At 51.3% G+C, this 22,072-nt stretch overlaps 1 protein-coding gene across 4 annotated transcripts in view; it reads left to right on the forward strand.

Annotated features, from left to right (window-relative positions):
- LOC119953637 (hematopoietic SH2 domain-containing protein homolog) overlaps positions 1 to 11,859 on the forward strand; it is an 80,247-nt gene extending 68,388 nt beyond the window's left edge. For all 4 annotated transcript variants that reach the window (XM_038778100.1, XM_038778102.1, XM_038778101.1 and 1 more), the window contains 2 exons: positions 1,625 to 1,790; positions 10,568 to 11,859. In XM_038778100.1, coding sequence (XP_038634028.1) covers positions 1,625 to 1,790; positions 10,568 to 11,149 — 748 coding nt within the window. In that variant the 3' untranslated portion in view covers positions 11,150 to 11,859. The remainder of the gene's footprint in view (positions 1 to 1,624; positions 1,791 to 10,567) is intronic.
- The last annotated feature ends 10,213 nt before the right edge of the window (positions 11,860 to 22,072 follow it).

Below are 22,072 nucleotides of genomic sequence, written 5' to 3' on the forward strand. Positions count from 1 at the left end.
GAGTTCTTTGAGAAGGTGACTGAACAGGTAGACGAGGGTAGAGCAGTTGATGTGGTGTATATGGATTTCAGTAAAGCGTTTGATAAGGTTCCCCACGGTCGGCTATTGCAGAAAATACGGAGGCTGGGGATTGAGGGTGATTTAGAGATGTGGATCAGAAATTGGCTAGTTGAAAGAAGACAGAGAGTGGTAGTTGATGGGAAATGTTCAGAATGGAGTTCAGTTATGAGTGGCGTACCACAAGGATCTGTTCTGGGGCCATTGCTGTTTGTCATTTTATAAATGACCTAGAGGAGGGCGCAGAAGGTTGGGTGAGTAAATTTGCAGACGACACTAAAGTCGGTGGAGTTGTAGACAGTGCGGAAGGATGTTGCAGGTTACAGAGGGACATAGATAAGCTGCAGAGCTGGGCTGAGAGGTGGCAAATTGAGTTTAATGTGGAGAAGTGTGAGGTGATTCACTTTGGAAAGAATAACAGAAATGCGGAATATTTGGCTAATGGTAAAATTCTTGGTAGTGTGGATGAGCAGAGGGATCTCGGTGTCCATGTACATCGATCCCTGAAAGTTGCCACCCAGGTTGATAGGGTTGTGAAGAAGCCCTATGGTGTGTTGGCCTTTATTGGTAGAGGGATTGAGTTCCGGAGCCATGAGGTCATGTTGCAGTTGTACAAAACTCTAGTACGGCCGCATTTGGAGTATTGCGTACAGTTCTGGTCGCCTCATTATAGGAAGGACGTGGAAGCTTTGGAACGGGTGCAGAGGAGATTTACCAGGATGTTGCCTGGTATGGAGGGAAAATCTTATGAGGAAAGGCTGATGGACTTGAGGTTGTTTTCGTTAGAGAGAAGAAGGTTAAGAGGTGACTTAATAGAGGCATACAAAATGATCAGAGGGTTAGATAGGGTGGACAGCGAGAGCCTTCTCCCGCGGATGGAGGTGGCTAGCACGAGGGGACATAGCCTTAAATTGAGGGGTAATAGATATAGGACAGAGGTCAGAGGTGGGTTTTTTACGCAAAGAGTGGTGAGGCCGTGGAATGCCCTACCTGCAACAGTAGTGAACACGCCAACATTGAGGGCATTAAAAAATTTATTGGATAAGCATATGGATGATAAGGGCATAGTGTAGGTTAGATGGCCTTTAGATTTTTTCCATGTCGGTGCAACATCGAGGGCCGAAGGGCCTGTACTGCGCTGTATCGTTCTATGTTCTATGTTCTAATTGATGTTGAGGACTCCCAGAGCAACTCCCTCCAGACTGTATCAGCCGTCTCCTCTGCTGGGTCTGTTCTGCCGGTGAGACAGGACATACCCTGGGATGGTGATAGTGATGTCTGGGACATTATCTATAAGATATGATTCTGTGAGGATGACTATGTCAGGCAGTTGCTTGACTAGTCAGTAATACAGCTCTCCCAGATTTTGTCACAAGTCCCCAGATGTTAGTCTGGAGGAATTTGCAGGGGCGACAGGGGTGGGCTTGCTGTTGTTGTCTCTGGTGCTGAGGTTGATTGGAGTGGTTGGAGTATTCCTCTCTATTGGTTAATGTTTAAATTATTTGCTCGGAATTTAACAGTCGTGAATAAAAAATGAATTCTGTTTATTTTCTATGTCTTATTCTAGAGGATTAGATCGATGCCGCCACTTCATCCTTGATATAACGACTGGTGGACAGTATAACATTGCAGGAGAGGGGAATTTCCACAATTCACTACAGGATTTGGTGACATTCCACAGACACATTCCCATTGTCCCCTTCAATGAATGTCTGTCTACCCCTTGTGGACAGGTAGGGATTTGCAGGGTGATTAAATATATTTTGTAACAATTACGTACCAAGATGGTGCCATTTAATCACAATTCCGGTTCTAGTCAATGAAACACTCCATTGGAAAAAAAGGTATATGGTACTGCAGAGATGTTGGCATAGCAGTATTGCCACTGGGCTGGTAAACCAGAGACCTCAAGTAATGTTCTCATGCTCTCTTTCACACTGACATAGTGACAGACTCTCACACTCTCACGCTGACACAGTGACAGACTCTCACACTCTCTTTCACACTGACATAGTGACAGACTCTCACACTCTCTTTCACACTGACATAGTGACAGACTCTCACACTCTCTTTCACACTGACACAGTGACAGACTCTCACACTCTCACGCTGACACAGTGACAGACTCTCACACTCTCTTTCACACTGACATAGTGACAGACTCTCACACTCTCTTTCACACTGACATAGTGACAGACTCTCACACTCTCTTTCACACTGACATAGTGACAGACTCTCACACTCTCTTTCACACTGACATAGTGACAGACTCTCACAGTCTCTTTCACACTGGCACAGTGACAGACTCTCACACTCTCTTTCACGCTGACACAGTGACAGACTCTCACACTCTCTTTCACACTGACATAGTGACAGACTCTCACACTCTCTTTCACACTGACATAGTGACAGACTCTCACACTCTCTTTCACACTGACATAGTGACAGACTCTCACACTCTCTTTCACACTGACATAGTGACAGACTCTCACAGTCTCTTTCACACTGGCACAGTGACAGACTCTCACACTCTCTTTCACGCTGACACAGTGACAGACTCTCACAGTCTCTTTCACACTGGCACAGTGACAGACTCTCACACTCTCTTTCACACTGACACAGTGACAGTCTCTCACACTTGCTGTCACAATGACACAGTCACAGACTCTCACACGCTCTTTCACGCTGACACAGTGACAGACTCTCACATTTGCTGTCACACTGACACAGTGACAGTCTCTCACATTCTCTTTCACACTGACAGTGACAGTCTCTCACTCACTTTCACACTTATGCAGTGACAGATTCTCACTCTCTTACACACTGATACAGTGACAGTCTCTCACACTCCCTTTCACACTAATGCAGTGACAGACTCTCACGCTCTCTTTCACACTAACACAGTGACAGACTCTCACTCTCTTACACACTGATACAGTGACAGTCTCTCACACTCACTTTCACACTAATGCAGTGACAGACTCTCACTCTCTTACACACTAACACAGTGACAGACTCTCACACTCTCTTTCACGCTGACACAGTGACAGTCTTTCACACTCCCTTTCGCAGTGACAGACTCTCACACTCTTTCAAGCTGACATAGTGACATATTCTCACTCTCGCTGTCACACAGTGACAGTCTTTCACACATGCTTTCACAGTGACAGACTCTCACACTCTCTTACACACTGACACACTGACAGACTCTCACACTCGCTGTCACACTAACACAGTGACAGACTCTCGCACTTGCTGTCGCACTGACACAGTGAAACTTTCACACTCTCTTTCACAGTGACAGACTCTCACACTCTTTCAAGCTGACATAGTGACAGATTCTCACACTCGCTGTCACACTGGCACAGTGACAGATTCTGGCACTCGCTGTCACACTGGCAGTGACAGATTCTCACACTCGCTGTCACACTTACACAGTGACAGTCTCACACTCGCTTTCACAGTGACAGACTCTCACACTCTCTTACACACTGACACAGTGACAGACTCTCACACTCGCTGTCACATTGTCAGAGTGACAGTCTTTCACACTCTCTTTCACAGTGACAGACTCTCACACTCGCTGTCACACTGACACAGTGACAGACTCTCACACTCGCTGTCATACTGACACAGTGCCAGACTCTCACACTCGCTGTCACACTGACACAGTGAGACTTTCACACTCGCTTTCACACTGACAGACTCTCACACTCTCTTACACACTGACACAGTGACAGACTCTCACACTCGCTGTCACATTGTCAGAGTGAGTCTTTCACACTCTCTTTCACAGTGACAGACTCTCACACTCGCTGTCACACTGACACAGTGCCAGACTCTCACACTCGCTGTCACACTGACACAGTGAGACTTTCACACTCGCTTTCACAGTGACAGACTCTCACACTCTCTTACACACTGACACAGTGCCAGACTCTCACACTCGCTGTCACACTGACACAGTGAGACTTTCACACTCGCTTTCACAGTGACAGACTCTCACACTCGCTGTCACACTGACACAGTGACAGACTCTCACACTCGCTGTCACACTGACACAGTGACAGACTCTCACACTCGCTGTCACACTGACATAGAGACAGACTCTCACACTCGCTGTTACACTGACACAGTGACAGACTCTCAAACTCGCTATCACACTGACACAGTGACAGACTCTCAAACTCGCTGTCACACTGACACAGTGACAGATTCTCACACTCGCTGTTATACTGACACAGTGACAGACTCTCACACTCGCTGTCACACTGACACAGTGACAGATTCTCACACACGCTGTTACACTGACACAGTGACAGACTCTCACACTCGCTGTCACACTGACACAGTGACAGATTCTCACACTCGCTGTCACACTGACACAGTGACAGATTCTCACACTCGCTGTTACACTGACACAGTGACAGACTCTCACACTCGCTGTCACACTGACACAGTGACAGATTCTCACACTCGCTGTCACACTGACACAGTGACAGATTCTCACACTCGCTGTCACACTGACACAGTGACAGATTCTCACACTCGCTGTTACACTGACACAGTGACAGACTCACACACTCGCTGTCACACTGACACAGTGACAGACTCACACACTCGCTGTCACACTGACACAGTGACAGACTCTCACACTCGCTGTTACACTGACACAGTAACAGACTCACACACTCGCTGTCACACTGACACAGTGACAGACTCACACACTCGCTGTCACACTGGCACAGTGACAGATTCTGGCACTCGCTGTCACACTGGCAGTGACAGTCTTTCACACTCGCTTTCACAGTGACAGACTCTCACACTCGCTGTCACACTGACACAGTGACAGATTCTCACACTCGCTGTCACACTGACACAGTGACAGTCTCACACTCGCTTTCACAGTGACAGACTCTCACACTCTCTTACACACTGACACAGTGACAGACTCTCACACTCGCTGTCACATTGTCAGAGTGACAGTCTTTCACACTCTCTTTCACAGTGACAGACTCTCACACTCGCTGTCACACTGACACAGTGACAGACTCTCACATTCGCTGTCACACTGACACAGTGCCAGACTCTCACACTCGTTGTCACACTGACACAGTGAGACTTTCACACTCGCTTTCACACTGACAGACTCTCACACTCTCTTACACACTGACACAGTGCCAGACTCTCACACTCGCTGTCACACTGACACAGTGAGACTTTCACACACGCTTTCACAGTGACAGACTCTCACACTCTCTTACACACTGACACAGTGACAGACTCTCACACTCACGTTCACACTAATGCAGTGACAGACTCTCACGCTCTCTTTCACACTAACACAGTGACAGACTCACACTCTCTTACACACTGATAGAGTGACAGACTCTCACACTCGCTGTCACATTGTCAGAGTGACAGTCTTTCACACTCTCTTTCACAGTGACAGACTCTCACACTCGCTGTCACACTGACACAGTGACAGACTCTCACATTCGCTGTCACACTGACACAGTGCCAGACTCTCACACTCGTTGTCACACTGACACAGTGAGACTTTCACACTCGCTTTCACAGTGACAGACTCTCACACTCTCTTACACACTGACACAGTGCCAGACTCTCACACTCGCTGTCACACTGACACAGTGAGACTTTCACACTCGCTTTCACAGTGACAGACTCTCACACTCTCTTGCACACTGACACAGTGACAGACTCTCACACTCGCTGTTACATTGACAGAGTGACAGTCTTTCACACTCTCTTTCAAGCTGACACAGTGACAGACTCTCACACTTGCTGTCACACTGACACAGTGACAGACTCTCACACTCGCTGTCACACTGACACAGTGACAGACTCTCACACTCGCTGTCACACTGACGTAGCGACAGACTCTCACACTCGCTGTTACACTGACACAGTGACAGACTCTCAAACTCGCTGTCACACTGACACAGTGACAGACTCTCAAACTCGCTGTCACACTGACACAGTGACAGATTCTCACACTCGCTGTTATACTGACACAGTGACAGACTCTCACACTCGTTGTCACACTGACACAGTGACAGATTCTCACACTCGCTGTTACACTGACACAGTGACAGACTCTCACACTCGCTGTCACACTGACACAGTGACAGATTCTCACACTCGCTGTCACACTGACACAGTGACAGATTCTCACACTCGCTGTTACACTGACACAGTGACAGACTCTCACACTCGCTGTCACACTGACACAGTGACAGATTCTCACACTCGCTGTCACACTGACACAGTGACAGACTCTCACACTCGCTGTCACACTGACACAGTGACAGATTCTCACACTCGCTGTTACACTGACACAGTGACAGACTCACGCACTCGCTGTCACACTGACACAGTGACAGACTCACACACTCGCTGTCACACTGACACAGTGACAGACTCTCACACTCGCTGTTACACTGACACAGTGACAGACTCACACACTCGCTGTCACACTGACACAGTGACAGATTCTGGCACTCGCTGTCACACTGACACAGTGACAGACTCTCACACTCGCTGTCACAGTGGCACAGTGACAGATTCTCACACTCGCTGTCACAGTGACAGATTCTCACACTCGCTGTCACACTGACACAGTGACAGACTCACACACTCGCTGTCACACTGACACAGTGACAGACTCACACACTCGCTGTCACACTGACACAGTGACAGATTCTCACACTCGCTGTCACAGTGACAGACTCTCACACTCGCTGTCACAGTGACAGACTCTCACACTCGCTGTCACACTGACACAGTGACAGATTCTCACACTCGCTGTCACACTGACACAGTGACAGTCTCTGAACTGGCCAGCAGGAATACAACTAAAGTCTGGCCTCAGAGGCCCAAAAACTGGCCAAGAAACATCCTGCTAAACGGTCCCGAAATCGGACTTAGTTTCAAGTCTGCTGAATCGTGCCCTCAATGAATGTGTTGATGCCAAAAATCAATAGATTTCTACATGTTAATGATATTTGTGAAAATGGGGATAGTACCGGGAAATAGTATCGAGGAAGGGATAAGCCATGATCTAGTTAAATGGCAGAGCAAGTTCAAGGGGCTGAATGGCCTACTCCTCCTATTTCCTTTGTTCCTATGTTCATTCAGCATGTTTTGTCTGTGTCACCTCTCTGGAACTCTCCCACTCCCTCCCTGCAACCCTGTAAATATTTTCTCTTTTGTCAATCACCTCACATTTCTACACTCTTCCTCCAATAGGAACATTTTCTCTTGATCTGCTCTGCCCAAATCCCTCATGATTTGGAACACCTTGATCAAATCTCCCCTCAACCTTCTCTTCTCTTGAAAGCCAAGTTCCAGTTTCTCAAATCTATCCACGTAACTGCAGATTTTCACTCCTGGAACCCTCCGTGTGAATCTTTTCTGCATCTCCATGTCTGCGTGGGTTTCCTCCGGGCGCTCCGGTTTCCTCCCACTGTTCAACGAAGAGCAGGTTAGGTGGATTGGCCATGCTAAATTGCCCCTAGTGTCCAAAAGGTTAGATTGGATTGCGGGGATAGGGTGGAGGTGTAGGCTTAAGTAGGGTTCTCTATCCAAGGGCCTTTGCAACCTCGAAGGGCCAAATGGCCTCCTTCTGTACTGCAAATTCTATGATTCGATGATTCTCTAAAGTCTTCACATTCTTTCTTAAGTGAGGTGCTCAGAACTGGACACAATTATTCCAAAATGTTTCATAGAAGTTTATCATAACCTGCTTGTTTTATTTCTGAAACCTCTAAATGAGCCCTCCATCCAGGCCCACTTTCCCATCCATGCCCCGTAACCCCATAACCTAACCTGTACATCTTCGGACACTAAGGGGCAATTTAATATGGTTAATCCACCCAACCAGCTCAACTTTGGACTGTAGGAGGAAACCGGAGCACCGGAGGAAACCCGCGCAGACACGAGGAGAACGTGCAGACTCCGCACAGACAGTGACCCAAGGCCAGAATTGAAGTTGAGAGACAGTATTGTTAACCACTGTGCCACCATGCCGCCCTATCGGAGAGATCTGTGTGTGTTTGTGTAAGGGACACAGAAAGTTAGCGTGCAGGTATAGCAGGCAATTCAGAAGCTAAATTGAAATTTGATCTTTATTGCAAGGGGTTTGGAATATAAGAATAAGAAAGTCTTGCTGCAATTGTACAGAACGTTTTTGAGACCTCACCTGGGGTGCTGTGAACAGTTTTGATCCCTATATCTAAGGAAGGATATCCTGGCATTGGAGGCGGTACAATGATGGTGACTGGATTGGTTTCAGGGTTGAGAGGGTTGCCCTATGTTGTGACAATGAGAAAGTTGGGTCTATATTCTGGGTCTATATACAGAATGAGAATGGTTTCATTGAAACTTATAAGATTCTATCGGGGCTTTACAGGGTAGATAGTGAGAGTTTGTGTACCCCTGGCTGGGGAATCTAGAACACAGCGACACAGTCTCAATATACAGACAATTGTTTTGGACAGAAATGATGAGATATTTCTTCACTGAAAACATTGTGAATCTTTGAAATTCTCCCAGAGTTAAGAATGTCCCATTGTTGAACATATTTAAGGCTGAGATAGACAGAGATCATGGGCGGGATTCTCTGATCCTGAGGCTAAGTGTTGACGCCGTCGGAAACACCATCGCGTTTCTCGACAGCGTCAACACGGGCCCAGGATCAGCAATTCTGGCCCCTACAGGGGCCAGCAGGGCACTGGAGCGGTTCACACCGCTCCATCTGCGGATCTGGCCATGGAATGGGCGCCGGGGGACGCGTGCATGCGCAGTGGGTCCAGCGCGAACCCGCGCATGCGCAGTCCCACCGGCGCGATTTCCGCTAATGCATGGTGTCTCCCTTGCCTAGCCCCAACCCAACATGGCACAGGAGTAGAGGCGCCGGCGTGGAAGAAAGGAGGCCGGGACACAGAGAGGCAGACCTGCCGATCTGTGGTTCCTGATCGCGGGCTAGGCCACATCGGAGGCGCCCTCTGCTCTGAAGAGAATCGCGTCCTGGCGTCGGGGCGGTGTGGCGCGATTCGCACAGGCCCCCGGCGATTGGTAGTGTGGATGAGCAGAGAGATCTCGGTGTCCTTGTACATAGATCCCTGAAAGTTGCCACCCAGGTTGAGAGGGTTGTTAAGGAGGTGTACGGTGTGTTAGCTTTTATTGGTAGAGGGATTGAGTTTCAGAGCCATGAGGTCATGTTGCAGCTGTACAAAACTCTGGTGCGGCCGCATTTGGAGTATTGCGTGCAGTTCTGGTTGCCGCATTATAGGAAGGATGTGGAAGCATTGGAAAGGGTGCAGAGGAGATTTACCAGGATGTTGCCTGGTATGGAGGGAAGATCTTATGAGGGAAGGCTGAGGGACTTGAGGGTGTTTTCTTTAGAGAGAAGAAGGTTAAGAGGTGACTTAATTGAGGCATATAAGATGATCAGAGGATTAGATAGGGTGGACAGTGAGAGCCTTTTTCCTCGGATGGTGATGTCTAGCATGAGGGGACATAGCTTTAAATTGAGGGGAGATAAAAATAGGACAGATGTCAGAGGTAGGTTCTTTACTCAGAGAGTAGTAAGGGCGTGGAATGCCCTGCCTGCAATAGTAGTGGACTTGCCAGCACTAAACACATTCAAATGGTCATTGGATAGACATATAGATGATAAGGGAAAAGTGTAGATGGGCTTTAGAGTTTCACAGGTCGGCGCAACATCGAGGGCCGAAGGGCCTGTACTGCGCTGTAATGTTCTATGTTTCTATGATTCTCCGACCTGGCCCCGGGGTCGGAGAATCCCATCTTTGGTCTCTCAGAGAATCAAAGGATATGTGCATTCTCATCTCTGTATCACATGGAGCTGGGGTTCAATCTCACTCCAAGATTTGAGCAGCAAAGTCCAGGATGCGCAGTTCTGAGGAAGTGCTGCCTGGTCTTTCAGATGAAATGTTAAAATCATTTTGCCCAACTCAAGGAAGAGCGGAGGAACCCTCCCCATATCCTGGACAATATTTATCCTTCAATCGACATCACAAAAACAGTATCTAGCCATTATCACACTGCTGATTATTGGAGCTTGCTGTGCACAAATTGGCTGTTGCATTTCCAACAATGGTTAACCTTCAAAAAGCCTTTCATTGGCTGCAAAGCACTTTGAGATGTCACATGGTTGTGAAAGGTGCTGTATCCCAATGTTATGTATGATGCAAATCCCCAAATAAAGAGAGTAGCCCATTCCCCATGAAGCTGCAAACATCCATTCAAAGCAAGTGGCAAAACAACAGCATCAAATTTTGTCACCTCACAATATTGGAGTCTGAATATCAGAAGATTTGACTCAAAACTGCAGGTCATGGCCAATGTCATCTCATAGATTTCTGTCTACCCTGTTTTCTCATTGACTATCAGCCTGTGACTGAACATGAAAAAAACCTTTGTGCAGTAAATGTCAGTAAGTAAATTGATTACAATTTCATTTCAGGCATCTCAGTCTGGTGCTCAGAATCTGCTCCTTCAAAGGACTCAGCTCACCAATCTGGAAATGAAAATCCACAATCCCAGTTCAAGACCAGATGTTTCTGTTTCAAAATCTGAAGTTAAGCATCAAGCTGATGATAATGTCCCTCACAGACACCCCATCCTGACCCAGAGACAGCACACAAAACACATGACAGCTATAAACAGCTTTGTACCTGCCACCAGTTATACAGACAATCCTCCTACAACTGGGAGTCAATGTGTTCTGCCCTTCCCAGCTCATCATATTCCCCATCTTCCTCCCAGGACCACACGTGGTCAGTTTATGTCGCAGGGTCAGTCCATGTCACAGGGTCAGCCTGTGTCGCACGGTCAGTCCGTGTCACAGGGTCATTTCGTGTCTCAGGGTCAGTCTGTATCACACAGGCCCACTTCCTGCTCTAGACAGTTTGATTTGGTAGAGCCAGTAGGTGGTTATCAGCTGCTAAGTGACTGTACTGAGGGAGAGAGAAGAAACCAGGCAAGTGATATCGATGATCTCCCTGTAGAATATATGACTCCACCTCCATATGCTCCTGGATATTAACCCAGACAAAAAAATTGTGGAGAAAACGTTACTGATAACTTGTGTCTGTTTATAATTATTTAACTGTCAGTCAGTACCAAAAACCAATGGATTCTTGTAGTAAGCCTGCCATACTCTGTTGCCATGGGACCTGATAGGCCATCCCTCCTGGTGGAATCTAATCCAACTACAATTTAATAATAATAATAATCTTTATTGTCACAAGTAGGCTCACAATAACACTGCAATGAGGTTACTGTGAAAAGCCCCTAGTCGCCACATTCCGGCACCTGTTCAGGTACACAAAGGGAGAATTCAGAGAGTCCAAATTACCTAACAGCACGTCTTTCGGGAATTGTGGGAGGAAACCGAAGCACCCGGAGGAAACCCACACAGACACGGTGAGAACGTGCAGACTCCGCACAGACAGTGACCCAAGCCGGGAATCGAACCTGGGACCCTGGCGCTGTGAAGCAACTTGAATGCAATGCTGTCGGCCCTGGCGAAGGGGAAGAGCTGAGATTGCAGTGTGAGATGTCTTGAGGGATGGGTTTTTAACCATTCGTTTTACTAATGTGTTGATAATTCTAACAATTCAATGTCTTAATTTAAAAATGAAGTTATTTTGTCTCTGCCAAACTCATGTGTACGATTTATTTGACATGAAAAGAAAATTCAACATTTTAAAAGCAAAATACTGCAGATGCTGGAAATCTAAAATAAAAACAAAAAATCTGAGAGACACTCGACCAAGGTATCATTTGTCTTCTGTGGTGAATGTATAATATAAATTCACACTGTGTATCATGATGTCCCTGTGGGCTCCATCTGTGAGCCGTTGCGTGGCTCTGCCCACAGGGGGAGATGAGGAGCATGTACAGGGCTCCACCCTTGGCTCCGCTCATGGCTTTTCAAAGCTTAAACTCATTCCCAGCTGACCACGCAACCCCATCGTGGACCCCCCGACCAGAGACTACCCAGGCCATGCGCCGCGTGCCACCCGACCACTACAGAGGGCTATCGTGCCACTTTTGCGGCCAGCCCCAACACCCCCGGCAGCACTGCCCGGCCCACAACGCGACGTGCAGCAGCTGCGGGCGGAAAAGGACACTTTGCGAAGGTATGCCTGGCTAAAACTAAAAACTCCAGCGCGAACGCTACCCAGAACAATCACAGGCCCGCAGACCCCACAATGTGGCAGTGTGTCTGCCGACTCCGCCTCCGCATGACATGTGCGACTCATGGGGGCCACCATCTTGGGCGCCATCTTCCTCGCTGCCCGCCACATGTGATCAACGGGGGCCGCCATCTTGACCATCACCCGATAGTCAAATCGACGACTACGACCTCCGCGGACAGTTATCACGGGGCCGCTCCAGCACCGCTGACCACGCCACCGACTACCCACAGCTCAGTGCAGTCACTTTGGACTAGTCATGGGCAAAGCACCTCAAAAGTTCTATGATGTCCGTTCAAGTCAACAGATACAAGACTCAGGGCCTCTTCGACTCTGGGAGCACCGAGAGCTTCGTTCACCCAGACCTGGTAAGAGGCTGCTCGCTCCCGATATTTCCAACACAGCAAACTATCTCCCTTGCCTCGGGATCGCACTCTGTCCGGATACAAGGGCGCACGATTGCAACACTAACGATATAGGGCGCCAACTACTCCAACTTCCAATTGTATGTACTCCCAGACCTCTGCTCCCCTCTCCTACTCGGGCGCGATTTCCAGTGTAACCTCAGGAGCCTAACACTCAGCTTCGGCGGACCCCTTCCCCCTCTCACTATCTGCAGTTTAGCAACACTAAAAATTGACCCCCTCCACTCTTCGCTAACCTCACCGCTAACTGCAAACCCATGGTCACTCGCAGCAGGAGGTATAGCCTGCAGGACAGGGTATTTATTATAGCCGAAGTCCAGCGGCTCTTACGTGAGGGAGTCATAGAGGCCAGTAACAGCCCCTGGAGAGCTCAGGTGGTGATCGTCAAGACCGGGGAAAAGTTCCGGATGGTAGTTGATTACAGCCAGACCATTAACCGCACCTCGATGCGTATCCCCTTCCCCTGGGTTGCAGACATGGTAAATCAGATCGCCCAGTACCGCATCTTCTCCACAGTGGATCTGAAGTCTGCATACCACCAGCTCCCAATCCGCCCGGAGGACCGCCACTACACGGCGTTCGAGGCAGACGGCTGCCTTTTCCATTTCCTCCGGGTTCCCTTTGGCGTCACAAATGGGGTTTCGGTGTTCCAACAAGCAATGGACCGAATGGTGGACCAGTACAGGCTGCAGGCCATATTTCCGTACTTGGACAATGTCATCATCTGCGGCTATGACCAGCAGGACCACGACGCCAACCTCCACTGATTTCTCCAAACCGCCCAAAAACTCAATCTCACCTACAATAAGGAGAAATGCGTTTTCCGCACAACCAGACTAGCCTTCCTCAGCTACGTCATGGAAAACGGGGTCCTTCGACCTGACCCTGACCGTATGCGCCCCCTCTTACAACCCCCTCTCCCTCACTATTCCAGGGCCCTCAAGTGGTGCCTCGGATCTTTCTCCTACTACGCCCAGTGGGTCCCCCAGTATGCGGACAAAGCCCGCCCACTATTAAGACCACACTCTTCCCACTGTCAGCTGAGCCCGCCAGCCTTCAAACTGCATCAAGGAGGACATCGCCAAAGCCGCCATGCGGGCGGTGGATGAATCCGTTACCTATCAAGTGGAGAGCGACGCCTCAGAGGTCGCTCTCGCTGCCACTCTGAACCAGGCAGGTAGGCCAGTAGCTTTCTTCTCCCGAACCCTCTCGCTTCGGAACTTCGACACTCCTCATTCCTCGCAGGTAGGAGGTTTACCCTCATCACCGAGTAGAGATCGGTTGCCTTCATGTTCGATAACTCGCAGCGGGGCAAAATTAAAAATGACAAAATCTTGAGGTGGAGGATCAAACTCTCCACCTATAATTATGATATCGTATACCGTCCGGGGAAGCTCAACGAGCCCCAAGATGTCCTGTCCCGCGGCACATGCGCCAGCGCGCAAGACGACCGATTACAGTCTATCCACAGCGACCTCTGCCACCCGGGGGTCACCCGGCTCGCCCACTACATCAAGGCCCGCAATCTGCCTTTCTCCACTGAGGAGGTTAAAGCTGTCACCAGGAATTGCCCGATCTGCGCGGAGTGTAAACCACACTTCTATAGACCAGACTAGGTTCACCTGGTAAAGGCACCCCGGCCCTTTGAACAACTGAATATTGATTTCAAAGAGCCCCTTGCCTCGACCAACCGTAATGTTTACTTCCTTAACATCATAGATGAATTCTCTCGCTTCCCGTTTGCCATCCCGTGCCCCGATATGACCTCCCATACAGTCATCAGAGCCCTGCACAGTGTCTTCACCCTGTACCGTTTCCCTAACTATGTCCACAGCGACAGGGGTTCATCCTTCATGAGCGACGAGCTGCGTCCGTACCTGCTCGACAAGGGCATCGCCTCGAGCAGGACTACCAGCTACAACCCCAGGGGTAACAGGCAGGTGGAGAGGGAGAACGCGAAGGTCTGGAAGACCGTCCTACTGACCCTACGGTCCAGGAATCTCCCGACCTCCCACTGGCAGGAGGTCCTCCCCGATGCGCTCCATGCAATTAGGTCCCTCCTGTGTACGGCCACCAATCAGACTCCTCACGAGCGATTATTTGTTTTCCCTAGGGGCACTACCACGGGGCCTCGCTTCCATCCTGGTTGTGGAATCCGGGCCCTGACCTCCTTCGGAAGCACGACCGGATACATAAAACGGACCCGCTGGGAGAGAGGGTCCTACTACTACATTCAAAACCCCCACTACGATTTATCGAGCACCCCGACGGCCGGCAGGACACCGTTTCCCTCCGGTACCTGGCGCCTGTAGGATCTACCACCACCACCACCACCGAGGTACCCCTCACACCCCACCCCACCCAACCCCCCACGCCCTGGGCCCCACTACCTACAGGTTTCCTGCGCCCCCTTTCACCCATCACACCGGTCAGGAACGAAGCTCGGAAAGAACCACCCCCGGAGTCCACCCTCGGATTCACACCGGACATCAGCACACGGCCATCCGAAGCGGCTGCAACACCGGTGCTCCGCTGGTCCCAGCGAACGATTCGAGCGCCGGACCGACTCAACGTATAGACCCGTCACCCCCGCCGGACTTGATTTAAAAAAAAAAAATTTTTATTCAAGATTTTCAACAACAAATTTTCCGCCCCCACGGTTAAAGTAAACAAGGGTAATTTACACAGAAACAGAAAGAAATCCCCCGCGATACAAAGTAATAAATTAATAACGAACAACAATACAAGGAAGAAAACATAACAAGCACCCCGTCGCTAAAAACAAATCCCTCTTAACAACCCCCCCCCCCCCCCCCCCCCCGCCCCCCTCCCCAGGGTTGCTGCAGAGACTGACCACCCTCTAATCTTTCGCCAGGAAATCGAGAAAGGGCTGCCACTGCCGAAGAACCCCTGTACCGACCCCCTCAGGGCAAATTTCATCCTCTCCAACTTAGATGAACCCAGCCATGTCGTTGACCCAGGTCTCCGAACTCGGGGGCCGTGTGTCCCTGCACTGTAACAGGATCCTGAGCCGGGCTACTAGAGACGCAAAGGCCAGAATGCCGGCCTCTCTCGCCTCACTTCACTCCCGGCTCCGAAGCTACCCCAAAGATCGCGAGCCCCCAGCCCAGCTCCACCCTGGAACCGACCACCTTGGACAGAGTCCCCACCACCCCTTCCAAAACCCCTCTAATGCCGGACATGCCCAAAACATATGGTGTGGTTCGCCGGGCCTGCCGAGCACCTCCCGCACCTGTCTTCCCCTCCAAAGAACCGGCTCATCCTGGCCCCTGTCATGTGCACCCTATGCAGCAGCTTCAGCTGAATTAGGCTGAGCCGTGCACTGGAAGAGGACGAGTTCACCCTCTCCAGGGTGTCCGTCCACGTTCCAATCCTCAATCTCTTCCCCTAGCTCCTCCTCCCACTTCGCTTTCAGCTCTTCCACCGAGGCCTCCTCCTCCTCCTGCATCATCTGATAAATCGCCGGGATCTCCCCTCACCGACCCAAGTCCCCGAGAGCACCCTATCCTGCACCCCCTAGGTGGCAGCCGCGGAAACTCCGCCACCTGCCGCTTAGCAAAACGCCCTAATCTGCATATACCTGAAAGCATTCCCAGGGGGGAGGCCCCACTTCCCTTCCACTCCTCTAATGTCGCAAACTTCCCATCGAGGGAAAGGTCCCCCATCCGTCTGATGCCTGCCCTGTGCCAACTCCCAAACCCACCATCCATCTCCCCGGTGCAAACCGGTGATTGCCCCGTATCGGGGCTCCACACTGAGGCTTCATTTCCCCCTGTGCCGCCTCCACTGCCCCCAAATTTTGAGGGACACCACCACTACTGGACTCGTAGAATATCTTGGGGGAGTGGGAGCGGGGCCGTCACCAATGCCCCAAACTCGTACCCACACAGGACGCATGAGATATGGCTATCGCCGAATATCCGCCCCCACCACTCTCGGGATCAGCGCCCTGCTGAGAACAAAAAAGACAATCGGGAATAAGCCTTGTGAACATGGGAGAAAAAGGAGAACTCCTATCCCCGGCTTCAAGAACTCCAAGGGTCCACCCTCCTATTTGATCCATGAACCCCTCAGCACCGAGGCCGCTGTCGGCCTCTTACCCGTCCCAGACTTCAAGCGATCCAGAGCCGGATCCAGACCGTATTAAAGTCCCCACCCAGGATCAAACCCCCCGCTTCCAGGTCCGGGATCTGCCCAGCATGCGCCACATGAAGCCCGCATCATCCAGTTGGGGGGTACACATTGACCAGAACCACCCGCCCCCCTGAAGTCTACCGCTCACCATTACATATCTACCTGCATGTCAGCCACCACATTAGACGCAACAAACGACAAGCTCTTCCGACTAAGATCGCCACCCCTCGATTGTTCGCATCGAGCCCCGAGTGAAGCCACCTGTCCTACCCAGCCTCTTCTCAGCCTCACCTGATCCGCCACCTTAAGGTGCGTCTCGGAGCATAGCTAAATCTGCTCCCAGCCCCCTCAGGTGTGCCAAGACCCGGGACCGCTTCACCGGTCCATTCAGCCCCCTCACGTTCCATGTGACAGCTGAATCTGGGGGGTCTTCCACCTCCCTCTGCGCCGATCAGCCATAGCTCTCCCTCGGCTCACCACGTGCCCAGGGAACCCCCCAGGCCCGTTCCCCACAGTGGCAGACCCCTCTCCAGCCCCCTCCTTCACCAGCCGTTTCCCTACGGCCCCTGCAGGCAGCAACCCGGTACCCACCCCCCACCCCCCCCCCCCCCCCCCCCCCCCCCCCCCCCCCCCCCCCCCCTCGAGCCCCCCACCCCCGAGCTAGGGCCCCCCTAGCTGCGTAACCCCTAACATTGTACTTCCGTAAGACAGCCAACTCCTGCTGACCCCAGCTACCCCCGCCATACTGACGACCCCCACCCCCCCCCCCGATGCGACGCAACCGCCAATCTCCCCATCTCCCCTCCTAGTGCCGGCCCCGCCCCCAACTCCTCCAGCGCGGGAAGTAAGCCCGCGCTTCCATCCCGAACTCCGCCCCCCCAGCACACGCGGGAAAAAGACGGGCACATGACCCAGCGGGACAGCGAACAGCTCCCCAACCCTCTACCAGTGGAAAAACTAAAAAACACCACAGTAAATAAATAACAGCCTCAAAAAATGAAAAAGCAGAGCAACAAAAAAGCAACATCAAACACAGCCAATAAAAACGAAAGGATACCAAGGAGGACAGAGCCTCCAAACAATGTACATCCTTCCCCAGCCCCCCAGTCCTCAGTTCGAGTCCAGGCCTCCGGAGAGTCAAAGTAGAGCTGGCGGTCCTTGTAAGTGACCCAAAGGCGAGCCGGCTGTAACAGGCCAAACTTCACCCTCTTCTTGTGAAGTGCACCCTTCGCCCGATTGAAGCCAGCCCTTCTCTTCGCCACCTCCGCGCTCCAGTCCTGGTAAATGCTAATGTCCGCATTCTCCCACCTGCTGCTCCTTTCCTTCTTCGCCCATCTCAGCACGCACTCACGGTCAACGAAGCAGTGAAAGCGGACCAGCACCGCGCTAGGCGACTCGTTCGACCTGGGCTTCCTCAACAGCACTCGATGGGCCCCTCCAGCTCCAAGGGTCCTTGGAACGACCCCACGCCCATTAACGAGTTCAACATTGTTATGCTTCTTGAAAGAATGCTCGAAGTCGTCTTTAGGTTAAGGATGATTTACTGTGTCCCACAATAAATTACAGATTACACTTGATAAAAGGCTGCTCTTCAATGTTCTGCAACTAGGCCCCAAACAGACTAGCACCCTCCAGCTTCTTGCACCTCTTGCCACTCCAACCCCTCCGGTTTCAAGTGGCCGAGGCGGGCCTTCGGCGTTCCTTTTATGGGTGTCCCCGCGCTGCCCCCTGGTGACTCAGGCGAGGATCACCACATCCCCCTTCTTCACTTTTTTTTTTTTTTTTTTTTTGTAGTTGCAGAGCTGTAGTAAAACACAAAGGTAAAGAGTTAGGTTATATATGTATATACACAGAACAGGGCAGGGCGATGCATTTGTCAGTCCATGTTCACAGGTTCAGACGGTCAGGTGCACGTCTGATCCGTGTAGACCTCCTGAGTGGGCTTGGAGATCCAGGGTCGTGTGTGTCCGTGCGGACATCTGCTGCTGGGGTGTCAGGAAGATGTATGACAGCGTCCTGTGGATCCAGTGTGTCCTGCAGATCGAGTGTCGGAAGGACCCGTGGACGAGGTGTGACCTTCAGAAGGTCTCGCCGATTTCGTCGAACCATTGTTCCATCATCCGACTGCACGATGTAGGACCGTGGCGATGTTAGGCGGAGGACCACCGCCATTTTGGACCAACCCCCAGCTGGGTTTCGCAGCCTCACTGTGTCGCCGATGGCCAACGGTGGCAGTACCTTGGCCTGCTGGTCATAGTGCTGCTTTTGCGCTTGGCGCTGTTGACGCATTTGATCCAGGACAGGCGAGTGATCGGGATTGGTGAAGTGTAGCGCTGGTAAAGTTGTCCGCACATCCCTGTTGAAAAGCATCTGAGCTGGTGATAGTCCCGAGCTCAAAGGTGACGAACGGTACGATAGGAGGGCCAAGTGTACGTCAGATTTGGAGTCCGCAGCCTTGCTGATGAGTTGCTTGACTATGTGGACACCTTTCTCCACCCTGCCATTCGATTGCGGAAAGTGGGGACTCGACGTTGTGTGCTGGAAATTGTAAATCTTGGCGAAGTCCGTCCACTCCCAGCTGGCAAAACAAGGACCATTGTCGGACATGACCGTCCGTGGGATGCCATGCCTGGAGAAAGTTTCTTTGCAGGCCTTGATGACGGCTGCTGCTGTGAGATCCGGGAGTTGCAGGACTTCCGGGAAGTTGGAGAAGTAGTCAATGATCAGGACATAGTTGCGGCCCATGGAGTGGAACAAATCAAGCCCACTTTGTCCCATGGTGACGTGGCCATCTCATTGCTGCTGCAGTGGCTCCTTGCATTGTGCCGGTCGATGTCTTTGGCACGTGTCAAGGAGAGCACCATGTTGGTGAGTCCTCGTTAATCCCTGGCCAGTAAACAGATTGGCGCGCTCTCCTTTTGCATTTTTCGGCACCAAGGTGCCCTTCGTGAATCCTGTGGAGGATGTCCGCCCGGAGAGCCATTGGAATGACGATCCTGTCGCTTCCGCAGTATAATGCCATCGACCACGGGCTAGTCCGTCTTGACATTCTGGAACTGTGGGCACCGCCCCTTTGGCAGCCATGCTGCAGGTTGTGTAGGACTGACGGAGGGTGGGCGTCCTCCCCTGTGTCGCCTGACGAATTTGCTGCAGCTTTCATCCCGTTGCCGGGAGGTCTCCTTTGCACCATGGCATGAGCTTCCACATCATTGATGGACGCCAGTGGCGGGTTGTCAGCGTCCATGGCTCGTGATAACGTGTCAGCTATCACAAGGTCCTTGCCAGGGGTGTAGACCAGCGTGAAGTCGTACCTGCGCAACTTCATCATCATGCGCTGTAGGCGCGGCGTCATATCATTTGAGGTCCTTGTCAATGATATTGACCAGCGGCCTATGATCCGTTTCCACGATTGAAAGTGGGGAGACCGTACACATAGTGGTGGAATTTGGTCACTCCTGTTATTAGCCCCTAGGCACTCCTTTCTATCTGTGCATACCTGCACTCTGTGGCGGTCATCGCCCGTGAAGAGTAAGCCACTGGAACCCAGTCCAACTGGTCATCCTGTTGCAGTAGCACAGCACCAATCCCATGTTGACTGGCGTCAGTGGAGATCTTGGTAGGTTTCACCGGGTCAAAAATGCAAGCGTTGGAGCTGCCATCAGCTGGTATCTTAGATCATCCCATTCAGCCTGGTGAGCCTGGGTCCAAGGCAAACTCCGTGTCCTTCCGTGTCACGTTCCTCAACGCCTTGTCCGTGCTGCCAGGTTGGGTATGAATTTACCAAGGAAGTTGACGAATCCAAGGAACCTTAGAACCGCTTTCTTGTCCTGTGGTCGCTGCATGCTCTGAATTGCAGCGATCTTCTCAGCGTCTGGCTTCACCCAGTGCTCTGAGATTGTGTCGCCCAGGAATGTCCGAGAGGACTGTGCGAAAGTGCACTTGGCCCGGTTGAGCTTGAGTCCAAAGTGGTGTATCCTCTGGAAGACTTGCTTCACCCTCGCAATATGGTCTTCTCCGTCGCCGAACCATATGATGATGTCATCCACATAGACACGTACGCCTTCGATGCCTTCTACCATCTGCTCCATGATTCTGTGGAAGATTTCGGATGCAGATATAATGCCGAAGGGCATCCGATTTATAGCAGTACCTTCCAAACGGCGTGTTGAAGGTGCATAGCAGGCGGCTGGACTCATCGAGCGTGCATTTGCCAGAAACCCTGTGAGGCATCAAGCTTGGTGAAGATGCGAGCGTTTGCCATTTCGCTCGTGATTTCCTCGCGCTTGGGGATCGGGTAGTGTTCCCTGCGAATGTTCTTATTCAGGTCTTTGGGATCTAGACAGATCCGAAGTTCACCAGACGGCTTCTTGACGCACACCAGCGAGCTGACCCAGTCGGTCGGCTGTGTGACTCTTGAGATGACGCCTTGAGTCTGGAGACGCTGAAGTTCGGCTTTTAGCTTGTCCCGCAATGGAGCCGGGACCCTCCGTGGGGCATGAACAACCGGTATGGCTGTCTCTTTGAGCAAGATTCTGTACGTGTAGGGCAGTGTACCCATGCCCGAAAACATCGGGGTAGTCGGTGAGTAGCAGCTGTATGTCCTCGTAAATGCGTGATGATGCAGCCGTGTGCATGAAAATCCGCTGAATGAGCTGCAAATCCTTGCAGGCTTGAGCGCCGAGCAGCGAGGACCTGTTGTCTTCCACAATCTCAAAGCGTAGGCCTGTTACGACAGTTTTGTTGGCAACTTGTAGGTGGCAGGATCCCTTGGAGATGATCGGGTTGCCGTTGTAGTCAGTGAGCTTGCATGCTGCAGGTAACACCTCGTGCGTCCCTGGGACCGATGCGAGATCTTTGCTCGTTAGCAAGTTTGCTGAGGCTCCCGTGTCCAGTTTGAACGTGATGGGGAAGTCCTGTACGTGCACCGTGGCAGTCCATTCACTTGCAGAGTTGATGGCATGCACGTGTCGAGGTTGTGTCGTCAGCTCCTGTGGTCCCGTTGTGGCATTAATAATGCCAATGCTGTACGTGTGCTCCCAGGAGTTGAATTCTTCATGGTCGGAAAAATTGTCGCCGGGAGCCTGAGTGTTCGTGACATCAACCGTGCGGACTTTCAGGTTGCCATGCCGTTGAGTGGACGAGTGAAATTTAGCTGTGGATTGACATGGGAGGCAAAGTGATTCATTT

Source organism: Scyliorhinus canicula, chromosome 18 (genome assembly GCF_902713615.1).
Source record: "Scyliorhinus canicula chromosome 18, sScyCan1.1, whole genome shotgun sequence".
In the NCBI taxonomy this organism is placed as follows: domain Eukaryota; kingdom Metazoa; phylum Chordata; class Chondrichthyes; order Carcharhiniformes; family Scyliorhinidae; genus Scyliorhinus; species Scyliorhinus canicula.